Genomic DNA, 13,318 nt, shown 5'->3' with positions numbered 1-13,318 from the left:
TGACCACACCAGAACCCGCCTAGTTTCTCAACCAATTTGATCCGAATTTCTGAATAATTGTTCTGCCCGGCTTCACTCATTGCAATTGAGAAGCAGCTAAAAACTTAAGGACAGTCAGTAGACTATGGCAAATATGTAGCTTGCAGATGTATGTAGTTCACATATGTGTAAATATGTTGCTCCAAAATTACATTAACCAAAAACAAGTTGAGCTTTTTTACAGCACTGGAGAGCTGGCTGTTGCTAACAATCAATTCAATTAATTAATTATTTGTTTGCATGACTGTCAACAATGTTTTCTTTAGTTTGAAATTGAGAGAGATTGGGTGATCACTCGCTAGTTGTAGCTAACTAGTAAGAGAGATAGCTAGTTTGCTTGCTCGCTAGCTAACTGACTGGCTATAAGTGAGATATTTATTGAGAGATATAAATATAACTAGGTAGCAAGCAACCAAGATAGAGATTGATATTGCTATTGATATTGAGGTGTCAGAAAGAATAATAATTATCAGAGTCATGACATAACCCTTTAGTTTCTATAGTTATGTAACAAAAATGTGTTGCCTTTGATACACTGTATTAATATGCTGTTATTTCTCTATATAAAAATGTAGATGATTCCATGGGATCAATGGATTGTCCTTAATCTCGTGACAATTTCCTTGAAAATGACGTGTTGGAGGACAAGTGGCCAGAGCAACCCAATTCATTTGTCATAAAACACAGGGGTTAAACTTGGCCTAGATGAATTGGCATCCATTAAAAAATATGGTGGTGCCCAGTCAATATCAGTTTTCATATAAAGCTGGATGGTTGACCAGTAACAAAGAAAACAAAGACCTAAGCGGGGGAACTTCACTGCTGCACCATGGCATTTTTCAACTTGGAAATGAAGTAGAGGTTTAATTTATGGATATGATATTTCAGTAGTGATCTAGCTAGAAAAATAGCTACGATGCCAAGTGGAAGACAGTAACAGCACGGAGACCATTTTTATCATTGATTATCCACTGGTCTTAGTAATGACTTTACATCCAAAGGAGTTAGTATATACAGTGCATCCGGAAAGTATTCACAGCGCTTCACTTTCCCCACATTTTGTTATGTTACAGCCTTATTCCAAAATGGATTAAATTCATTTTTTTCCTCAAAATTCTACAGGAAAGAACATGAAAGAAGTTTTTTTTTTATTTTAGCAAATTTATTAAAAATAAAAAACTAAGAAATCACATGTACATAAGTATTCACAGCCTTTGCTCAATACTTCGTTGATGCACCTTTGGCAGCAATTACAGCCTCAAGTCTTTTTGAATATGATGCCACAAGCTTGGCACACCTATCTTTGGGCAGTTTCACCCATTCCTCTTTGCAGCACCTCTGAAGCTCCATCAGGTTGGATGAGGAGCGTCAGTGCACAGCCATTTTCAGATCTCTCCAGAGATGTTCAATCGGATTCAAGTCTGGGCTCTGGCTGGGCCACTCAAGGACATTCACAGAGTTGTCCTGAAGCCACTCTTTTGATATCTTGGCTGTGTGCTTAGGGTCGTTGTCCTGCTGAAAGATGAACCGTCGCCCCAGTCTGAGGTCAAGAGCGCTCTGGAGCAGGTTTTCATCCAGGATGTCTCTGTACATTGCTGCATTCATCTTTCCCTCAATCCTGACAAGTCTGCCAGTTCCTGTCGCTGAAAAACATCCCCACAGCATGATGCTGCCACCACCATGCTTCACTGTAGGGATGGTATTGGCCAGGTGATGAGCGGTGCCTGGTTTCCTCCAAACATGATGCCTGGCATTCACGCCAAAGAGTTCAATCTTTGTCTCATCAGACCAGAGAATTTTGTTTCTCATGGTCTGAGAGTCCTTCAGGTGCCTTTTGGCAAACTCCAGGCGGGCTGCCATGTGCCTTTTACTAAGGAGTGGCTTTCGTCTGGCCACTCTACCATACAGGCCTGATTGGTGGATTGCTGCAGAGATGGTTGTCCTTCTGGAAGGTTCTCCTCTCTCCACTGGAGCTCTGACAGAGTGACCATCGGGTTCTTTGTCACCTCCTTGACTAAGGCCCTTCTCCCCAGATTGCTCAGTTTAGACGGGCGGCCAGCTCTAGGAAGAGTCCTGGTGGTTCCGAACTTCTTCCATTTACGAATGATGGAGGCCACTGTGCTGATTGGGACCTTCAAAGCAGCAGAAATTTTTCTGTACCCTTCCCCAGATTTGTGCCTCGAGACAATCCTGTCTCGGCGGTCTACAGACAATTCCTTTGACTTCATGCTTGGTTTGTGCTCCGACATGCACTGTCAACTGTGGGACCTTATATAGACAGGTGTGTGCCTTTCCAAATCATGTCCAATCAACTGAATTTACCACAGGTGGACTGCAATTAAGCTGTAGAAACATCTCAAGGTTGATCAGTAGAAACAGGATGCACCTGAGCTCAATTTTGAGCTTCATGGCAAAGACTGTGAATACTTATGTACATGTGATTTCTTAGTTTTTTATTTTTAATAAATTTGCAAAAATGTCAAAAACTTCTTTCATGTTGTCATTATGGGGTGTTGTGTGTAGAATTTTGCGGAAAAAAATGAATTTATTCCATTTTGGAATAAGGCTGTAACGTAACAAAATGTGGGAAAAGTGAAGCGCTGTGAATACTTTCCGGATATTAATCATGGTGCCGCAACATTTATTAGCTGATTGTGTTGAAGTAACTCATAGCTCACTAGCTTAAGACTTTATAGACCCAAACACAACACAATTTTGGCATAGTTCACTAGTTAATGGTTTGTACGCAGCACTTGTTCAGTCAATTTTGAAGTAGTCTGCCTTTGAGTGGCCACCTGGAAGTACCTTAGCAATCTCTGTTTACAAACATTCTGATTTGTTGTATACATATCGACTCAAAAATAGTGACACTGTATCCAGCATCAGGTTCTTCCCTGAAGCAGGCCATAGATAAGCTCTTTAAATTATTTCACTGTTGGCTACATTACTTGTGGGACATGAAAGCGATCAACAAAATTGTCCCTGGTGGCATTTACAAATGAAGCTGGTAGGTTTCACCAAAGGACGTGAAATGTTCTTGCACATTTATTTTCAACATTTGGTCAGAGAGACTATCACAGGAAACCTCAAGACATAGGTTACAAGAACGATCAGAATGAGTCGGAAACTTAAACTATCCTGCCTTCCGGATAAAGTGAGAAACACTCCCATCCATACATATGAAATGCTCACACATATACAAGTGAAACACTCACACTTACACATATTAATTACTCAGACATACACCTATGAAACATATATCAGTATTGGAAGAGCAAGGTCAGTTCCTTTGTTTTTGCTGTACACTGAAGACAATTGAGTTTGAGGTCAAAAGATGTACATGAGATGACAGATCTGGATTTCAGCTTTTATTTCCTGGTATTTTTATCTAGATTTGTTAAACAACTCAACTCTGACCACCTGATTTTTAGGTGAGCAAACGTATTTGAACATGTGACTAACAGGTGCGTCTGAAGACACAAGCATTTGTGTTAGAAACGATAAACCATCATGAAGACCACAGAGCTGGGAGAAAAGCAAGCCATTTTGAGGCTTAGAAAAGAGGGGAAATCAATCAATCAAAGTCATGGCACAAGCATTGTACAACAACTTGGAGTGTACTGAAATAGAAAGAAACTGCTGGAGTACTGAGCAACAGACATTGAACAGGCCAACCAAGGAAAACAACAGCAGAAGCTGTGTAGAAAAATCCCAAAACAACAGTCAGTAACATCACAAACAATCTCCACAGTGAAGGTGAATCAGCCATTCGAACACTTGGAGAGCAGCAGTATCAAGGCTATTCCACAAGATGAAAACCACTCATCAGTAGTAAGAATCGGAAGGCGAGATTATATTTTGCAAAGTACAAAGTTGAGCCACAAAAGTTCTGGAACAAAGTTTTATGGACTGATGAGACCAAGATTAACCTCTACCAAACTGATGGAAAGTTAAGTGTGGAGAAAGAAGGGATCTGCTCATGATTCAAAGAGCACGGTGGAGGAAGTGTTTTGGGCTTGCATGGCTGTTGTGGAGTCGGTCACTAATCTGTATTGATGATGTAACTCATGATGGTAGCAGCAGGATGAATTCAGAAGTCTATAGAAACATTCTCTCTGCCAAATACAAGCTGAAATTCTGAACTCTTATCTTGTGTTCATCTTTTTATCTCAACTCCAAATTTATTCAATGTATTGCAAAAACAAAGGAATTTTCCTTGCTGTTCCAATACTTTTTGAGGGGACTGTATATGTATACTGTAAATAAAAGTATGTATATAAGTGTTTCACATATGCATGTGTGAGTGTTTCACTTGTGTTTGTGTGAGTATTTCATATGTATGTGTGTGCATTTCACTTGTGTATGTGTGAGTATTTCATATGTATGTGCATGAGTACACATGGGTATGTATGTATGTGCAAATGTTTCACTTGTATGCATGACTGTTTCAAATGTGCAGTGGTGTGAAAAAGTGTTTGCCCCCTTCCTGATTCCTTATTTTTTTGCATGTTTGTCACACTTAAATAATTCAGATCATCAAACAAATTTAAATATTAGTCAGACAACACAAGTAAACACAAAATGCAGTTTTTAAATGAAGGTTTTTATTATTAAGGGAGAAAAAAACCTACATGGCCCTGTGTGAAAAAGTGATTGCCCCCTAAACCTAATAACTGGTTGGGCCACCCTTAGCAGCAACAACTGCAATCAAGCGTTTGCGATAACTTGCAATGAGTCTCTTACAGCGTTGTGGAGGAATTTTGGCCTAGTCATCTTTGCAGAATTGTTGTAATTCAGCCACATTGGAGGGTTTTCGAGCATGAACCGCCTTTTTAAGGTCATGCCACAGCATCTCAATAGGATTCAGGTCAGGACTTTGACTAGGCCACTCCAAAGTCTTCATTTTGTTTTTCTTCAGCCATTCAGAGGTGGACTTGCTGGTGTGTTTTGGATCATTGTCCTGCTGCAGAACCCAAGTTCGTTTCAGCTTGAGGTCACGAACAGATGGCCGGACATTCTCCTTCAGGATTTTTTGGTAGACAGCAAAATTCATGGTTCCATTTATCACAGCAAGTCTTCCAGGGCCTGAAGCAGCAAAACAGCCCCAGACCATCACACTACCACCACCATATTTTACTGTTGGTATGATGTTCTTTTTCTGAAATGCGGTGTTACTTTTATGCCAGATGTAATGGGACACACACCTTCCAAACAGTTCAACTTTTGTCTCGTCAGACCACAGAGTATTTTCCCAAAAGTCTTGGGGAACATCAAGATGTTTTCTGGCAAAATTGAGACGAGCCTTAATGTTCTTTTTGCTCAGCAGTGGTTTTCGTCTTGGAACTCTGCCATGCAGGCCATTTTTGCCCAGTCGCTTTCTTATGGTGGAGTCATGAACACTGACCTTAACTGAGGCAAGTGAGGCCTGCAGTTCTTTGGATGTTATTGTGGGGTCTTTTGTGACCTCCTGGATGAGTCGTCGCTGCGCTCTTGGGGTAATTTTGGTCGGCCGGCCACTCCTGGGAAGGTTCACCACTGTTCCATGTTTTCGCCATTTGTGGATAATGGCTCTCACTGTGGTTCGCTGGAGTCCCAAAGCTTTAGAAATGGCTTTATAACCTTTTCCAGACTGATAGATCTCAATTACTTTCTTTCTCATTTGTTCCTGAATTTCTTTAGATCTCGGCATGATGTCTAGCTTTTGAGGATCATTTGGTCTACTTCACTTGTCAGGCAGGTCCTATTTAAGTGATTTCTTGATTGAGAACAGGTGTGGCAGTAATCAGGCCTGGGTGTGGCTAGAGAAATTGAACTCAGGTTTGATAAACCACAGTTAAGTTATGTTTTAACAGGGGGGGCAATCTCTTTTTCACACAGGGCCATGTAGGTTTGGATTTTTTTTCTCCCTTAATAATAAAAACCTTCATTTAAAAACTGCATTTTTTCACACCACTGTATATACGGAAGCAATGTTTGAATTATGCGCTTGGCCGCCCCTCATAAGTACCGGACTGGTTTCCGAAACCTACCAATGGAATCATTCTCCTTGTGTCACCATCGGAACTGCATTGCAAGCAAGTGACAAATTGATCCACTTTGTTCATTTTCAATAAACAATAAAGGTTATTATGATTACCACGATACTCAGATATGCTGTAAATATAAATGTGCTCTGTGGACCGCATTCTAGGTTTTGAAAATCACAGAATGCATTCATGTAATGTGTACGGAAGCAAAAACCTCTCTACTAAAATGATTCTAAACTAAAACCGCTAGTTTGTCTTTGTGTAGGCTACGTAGCCTTAGTATGAGGGAGTACAGTTCAGAGGATCTGACTTGCATGCCTTTCATCTCTCTTTCAGGGTACGGTCCTTTGTGATATCATCCTTCTCAACTTCTTGAAAGGCGGAGACAAATACAAGGCTGTTAAATTTGAAGAGGTGCATGCCTAGCCAAGCCTTCCTATTTTTTGTTTCATTTCTTTAAAATTAAGTCAATGAAAAATTGGGTATTTTTTGCATTGTGTCTGAAGGTGAATTATCTGACTGTGGCTGCATCCGAAATCAGATACTACATCATACGTTTAACACTGACACTTTAAACACAGTGCGCATTGATGACGGCAGCTAGTTGATGTGACTTCATGTACTGAAAACAGAATAAAATAAAAAAAGTAAATATATCCATTGATTTGAATTACGTTCCGCTAAGCAAAGTTGAAGGGTATACTTGCATTTAAATTGTTCAACTCTTTCACCACTTAACATCGGCCTTCTGTTTGGGTCATGACCTAGTGCAATGCACTATGGGATACTCGTGTCCAGAATAGTGTCTATTGTTCGCACACTTTGATATATCACCGAATGTAGTGTGTCATCCAGGTAGCTTTAGCAGGTATGGTTTCGGACAAATTAATTCTATTTTGACACCCTAAATACTAAGATAGTATGCGATTTTGAACGCAGCATGTTTGTTTGTATGTGTGTGCATCAGTGTTGCCAGATTTTGCAGAACAGATAAGCTTTGTTGTCAGAAACAAACCCAAATAAAGCAAAACAACTGTGCCATTAAGCCATAGTAACCATGAATGTGAAAAAGGATAGCTTTACTATATTGAAAAAAATACAATATTGAATCTCTTTATGATGACTCTTTAGGAATCCAATCATCTTTTTATGAAAGCAATATCAATAAGAATTTTTGTCAAGATTTCCTTTTTCCCCTGACAAAACAGAGATGTGTCAGACATGGACTGATACAAATTGGACATGGACTCAACAAACGGGTGAAACATGTCTCACAAAGACAGACATGGATAGATGTAAATCTGTCATAGACTCACCTGACACAGACCTAGCTAGCATTTTGTTTAAGTTGTATTAATGAAACTAATATCTGCTGGTCGGAAGGGGGAACTGTTTACTGAATGACTATACAAGGACAGCCAGAGGGTGTGTGTGCATGCATACATGCATGTCTGGATGTGAGATATGGACCATCTACAGCCATCATGTCAGAAGCCTGGAGGCCTTCCATGTAAGATGCCCACAAAAGATCCCTGGCATCACTTGGAAAGACAGAATGAATTAGGCATGTCCAGCCACAGACTCCCCCGCAAAACTGTCAACGGCCAACTGCATCGAGCTAATTATCTCTTGCCAGGCCATTCTTGTCAATAAGAATTTGTTCTTAAGTGACCTGCCTGGTTGAATAATAATAATACTAAAAATAATAAACTCTGATGGTGGCCAGAAGATGCAGTTCAAGGACTAATTGAAGACCACACTGATGAGATGCCAAATCAGCCCCTATTGATTGGAAGAAGTTGCTTCCAGCCATGCTCTCACTCCTCACAGGGGTTGGAGAATATGGAAAACTTGTGTGCATAACATCACATAGCAAAGTGTGCAAAGAGGCATGCACGTAATGCCCCCCCAACATTGCTTTTACCCAACATCGGACTATACAGCCACCGAAAGACCCATAAATAGGAGAAGATGCTCATCATTGGATACAATGGACAACCAGCAAGCAAGCGTGTGTGTGTTTGTGTGTGTATGGAATTAACGAGACATTGTTATTGTTATGCAGGTCTTCAGCACACATTTCTTTGGGGGTGGGATACAAAAACTCTTTGCATTTGAATGGATCTGTATGGGAATTGGGGGGTGGGTCTACAGTCAGCTGTAAATTATGCTGATCCAGTACGGAACACATTTGTTGGCTAAATTACTTTAAGTCATCAAGGGTTCAAGCTATCAAATGAGCCATCAAGCTGCTGCCAGATATACAGTAGATACTACAAGACAAATTGTCTATTGAACTATTATCTACTGCATATCTGAGAGCAACACAGTGGTTTGAGGCTTATTTCATACCTTGGACCCTTGATGACTTAAAAACATTTAGCCAACAAATGTGTTCTATACTGTATCAGCATAATTTACAGCTGAATCTAGTCCCATCCCCCAATTCCCATAGAGATCCATTCAAATGCAAAGAGTTTTAGTATCGCTTGTAGGACAACCTGAAAATAAGATATCCAGACTCTGATGGGTCGCAGACATAGGTAGTAATACAAGTAGCCTATTGAGATGGAAATGCTTCAATTAAGGAAGTACAACTGCAACCAACAGAGCGAGAGAGGGTCCAGTTCCACTTCTGCACTGGCAGGCATGGGTCATCCCATATAGTTTCTGCCTCACATACTCACCATTAGCTACAAGGGTTTGCCTAAACCAGGCTCATCTCGTCTTGTTATTGGTGGTATTTTTCCAATGAGATGGAGGAAGGTTCCTGCAATGTTGAAGACCATTGTCTATTGTTTTGAGTAGTGGGGTGAAATTGAGGAGGAACTCTGCCAGCTTGGGGGGAAATATTATTGCCTAGATATGTGATATGACCGGTATGCATAGGGACTGGTGGTGTTTGACCACGTCCCAGCTATTCACACCAAGTGGATGGATTGTGGATTTGATCCAGTTGATGGAGTAATTTTGAATGTTTCAATAAGCCAGATGGTCTCTTTAAATGAGGATTCTGTTGGAAGAGTAATATGTCATCTGCATAAACACTGAGTGTGTGTTGGGTGTTGTCCTTTAATGCTGAGGTGTCCAATCTTTGCAGGTTTTTGTTTTAACCCAGCAGTAACACACCTGATTATCCTAATGAACTAATCGTTTAATCAAGACATTGATGAGTAGAATAAGCTATCTTAGTCCTGTGCTAAAACAACAACCTGCACACACACCGGCCCTTTCTTGATAAGATTGAACACCCCTGCATTAATGTTTTCATTCTGATGGATAGCATCTACCAATGGCTTGATAAAAATTGAAAATTGGGAGGGGGAGTGTGGACATCCCTGCTTAGTACCAATGTGCAATGGGAAATTTTGTGATATTAGTCCAATATTTAATACATTTTTTAATGTAAGCTTTTATATTTATACAGGGAATGTTGACTGAGCCCACATGCTCACTTGCAGCCATGGTAATACCCCACTATTAATCCCCTCTGCATCCAGGTTTCAGAGATCACAGATTCCCTCTCCAACAGCAATGAGCTCTATCAGGGCAGCTCCACCCAGCTGTCAGTCCAGCAGCTAGGGAAGCTCTCAGAGGATTCCGGAGCCTACTCCAATGGACAGCAGGGCTGATGGACAGGAGCTCCCCGCCAAATGGATGAGTCAGAGCTGCAGAACAGTGTTGTGTGTTTAAAATCCCATAAATTCCTATGATTGCACTGTTTTGCATGGCCACGCCTGCGTTCACAATTATTAACAGACTAAACTCTTAAATGTGGGCCCTGTCATGAAAACATATTATTCTAAACCTGCCTTTCACTCCGTTTTATTTTCATATTTTTATTGGATTTATTTTATTATCTGTAACCTCTATGTTCCAGTGTATCTGTAATTGCCACCTTGTTGGCTGCTGTACACAGAGACACTTGCCCTCCCTTCTTCTCGATATTTTTTTTCCTCACACTCTGAATCTGAATGTCAGTACTGTGCTGATGACATCATGGAATGACACTGAGAGAAATGATCATATGAAATTTGTGTATCAAACCCAGCATGTGTTAATGTGCCATGGTGACCAAGAAGGTGTAAATAAACTGCTTCATAAACATCTCCATCTTATACTTTGTGTGTGTGTGTACATCTGCATAAGTGTGTGTATGCATGTGCATGAGAGCACAGTGTGCAAGTGTATGCATGTGTGTGTGTGTGTGTGTGTGTGTGTGTGTGAACATGGGCTCCAGAATTATTGGCACCTTTAATCAAAATTGAGAAAAAAGTTCACAGTCAGATTTTAATAAAGAGTATTTGTATAAATTTTGGTTTCACCGTTTATAAATTACGGAAGTGTTTATACATAGTAATCATGCAGTAGATACGAAAATAATTGTTTCTTCTGAATAATTGTTTCTTCTCAACAGGAAAATTTGTCAGAAGAAATAATTATTTTCATATCTACTGTATATCTTGCAGCAGCAATTCAATTTTATTTATATAATACTTTTCACTGTAGACTATGACAAAGACACTTTACAAAAGGGAGGAAACATGGCAAATGTCAGCCCTAAGCCCCCAAATAGCATATGAGGTGAACAACTCCCTAGTAGGAGAAAAATCTTCAAACAGTGTTGAGAGAAAACACATTTTGAGAGGAACCCGGCTATAGGGGATGCCCATTCTCCACTGATCTATAGGTTAAGATGGTAACAGTTCAGGTACTGGGTAAACAGGTAATCTAGAAAGTCCACATTGATGTAATGTATGCAGTTCAAACGGGAGGGGGATGAATCTGAAGCTCCAGGATGTGTTGAAGTGTGGGCACAGTGGTTTGATGCGCATTCGATACCTTGGACCCTTGATGACTGAAAGCCATCTAGCCACCAAATGTATTCCACACTGTGTCAGCATAACTTGCAGCTGAATGTAGTCTCACCCATATCAGGAAGTCACGCCACACAAAGGATATGCAACAAAATGACTACTTTCATGTAAATAAAATTGCTGTGTTCCAAAATTATGGTGCCCTGAAATGGGGGGGTCTAAACAAAAATGAGGGAAATAAATGATGGACCTTTGTCCCAAACATTATGGAGGGCACTGTATATGGTGTCATTCCATAACTTTCTGTAACAAGTACCTAAAATCTTGTTGTCAACCATCAGGATGGGATATACATAAACTGTTAAACATACCATGAGTACAACATTGGCTCAGGAGGTAAGAGCAGTCAGAGGGTTGCCGGTTTGATCCCACCCTGGGTGTGTTGAAGTGTCCCTGTGCAAGACACCTAACGCAGTTGGTGTGTGAATGAGAGGTGTCAATTGTACATCACTTTGGAAATGCTGGCCATTTACCATAAGTAACCTAAAGATTGCAATTTAAGAATTGAAGAAGTCTGAAAAGAAAAAGGGCACCTCCATAACAGCACCTCCATAACTCTTTGGAAGGGTGGCTGAGCATACTTACTGAGCATAATAAACAAACCAATCATCTTGAGTTTGCAAAACCTCAGTGGAATTACAGTGGGAGCAATAATTATTTGATCCCTTGCTGATTTTGTAGGTTTGCCCACTTACAAAGAATGGAACTATGTAGAATTTTAATCATAGGTACATTTTAACATTGAGAGACAGAATATCACAAAATAATCCACAATAACAACATCATATACATTTTATAAATTTATTGGCGTATTTTTGCATGAAATAAGTATTTGATCCCCTACCAATCAGCAATAATTCTGGCTCCCACAGACCAGTTAGTTTTCCATTAAGAAGCACTCCTAATCTCAACTCATTACCCAAAACACCTGTGTCAACTCGTTACATCATTATGTAGCTGTATAAAAGACACCTGTCCACACAATAAATCAGATTCCAACGTTTCCACCATGGGCAAGACAAAGGAGCTGTCTAAGGACATCAGGGAATTTATATGATGTTGTTATTGTGGATTATTTTGTGATATTCTGTCTCTCAATGTTAAAATGTACCTATGATTAAAATTCTACACAGTTCCCGATCCCACTTCTGACACCAACTGTTAGGGTGCACCGAGGGTGGAAGACACGAAGGACGAGGGACTGCGATGGTCATGAAAATGGTGTGTACTTTGGCTATGCCTCAAAAAGTAGGCCCATTACACAGCACACCCACTCCATGTCTCAAACAAAAAAGAGAACCCCCTCAGTTCTCTCCTGGAGCTATAAATGGGCATAGCCCCTCCCACCTGGCACCTTCCATGCACAAAAAATAAATATAATCAATTAACAAAATAAAACAAAAAATGATCAAACATAACACACATGGCCATAACAAGAATAACAAACAGCTAAACACACAGGAATAACAAGGGGGTACTAAACATAAATTAAAACAATCATTCATGTACTATTCAAATTCCCCCCTTGTCTAAATTAAACAGGTGGTAAATATCACCTGGTCCCCTTCACTTCCTGTTTGGTTGTGAGACCAGGATTGAACAGACCCAGGTAAACCCTTTGTTTTATGTGGTAAACATTTTTAAAAGCAACAGGAGGAAAGGCAGCCACTTGTCCCAGTCTTTGCCTGTTTCGGAGACAAACTTGCGCAGCATGCACTTCAAGGTGGAATTGAATCGCTCAACCAAGCCATCAGTCTGAGGGTGGTAAGGGGTGGTTCGTATGCGCTTAATCCCTAAGAGCTGATAGACATGTTGAAGTGTGCGACTCATGAAGTTTGGGCCCTGGTCAGTGAGAACTTCTTTTGGAATGCCTACTTGTGAAAAGAAGCACAGGAGCGCACTAGCTACTTGCTTAGCAGTGACCTCTCTTAGTGGGTAAGCCTCAGGGTACCTAGTAGCATAGTCAGAGACAACTAATATGAATCTGTTTCCTGTCTGACTCCACTCCACTGGGCCTACTACATCCACTCCAATACGCTCAAATGGTGTATCTATTACAGGAAGTGGGATGAGTGGTGCATGAGCTGAAGCTCTTCCTGCAGTAAGCTGGCATTCTGGACAGGTTTTACAGTATTCCTTAACCTCGTTAAACATTTTGGGGCAGTAGAAACGTTTTGAAATGCGCAACAGAGTCTTCATGTGTGCCAAGTGTCCAGACCAAGGGATGGAGTGCCCTAGCTCTAGGACCTCATTCCTACATAACTCAGGCAGCACTAACTGTTTTCCATCATCACTCTCTCTATAGAGCAAACCATTCTCAATAACATAACTCTCTGTTCCTAGGAGATTACTGCTCCTATCCCCAATGTGCTTAAA

General features: G+C 40.5%; 1 protein-coding gene across 2 annotated transcripts in view; it reads left to right on the top strand.

The window, feature by feature from the left end:
• Positions 1 to 9,820, top strand: part of LOC133135541 (P2X purinoceptor 3-like) — a 50,492-nt gene extending 40,672 nt beyond the window's left edge. Inside the window, exons 12-13 of one of the 2 annotated variants that reach the window (XM_061252618.1) lie at positions 6,402 to 6,479; positions 9,566 to 9,820. In XM_061252618.1, coding sequence (XP_061108602.1) covers positions 6,402 to 6,479; positions 9,566 to 9,697 — 210 coding nt within the window. In that variant the 3' untranslated portion in view covers positions 9,698 to 9,820. The remainder of the gene's footprint in view (positions 1 to 6,401; positions 6,480 to 9,565) is intronic. The other variant, XM_061252617.1, reaches the window with a different exon arrangement.
• Positions 9,821 to 13,318: the final 3,498 nt, after the last annotated feature.

The sequence above is a fragment of the Conger conger genome, chromosome 8 (genome assembly GCF_963514075.1).
Source record: "Conger conger chromosome 8, fConCon1.1, whole genome shotgun sequence".
Taxonomy (NCBI): domain Eukaryota; kingdom Metazoa; phylum Chordata; class Actinopteri; order Anguilliformes; family Congridae; genus Conger; species Conger conger.
Note: the sequence above shows the minus strand (reverse complement) of the source record. Positions and strands in the feature narration are given on the sequence as shown.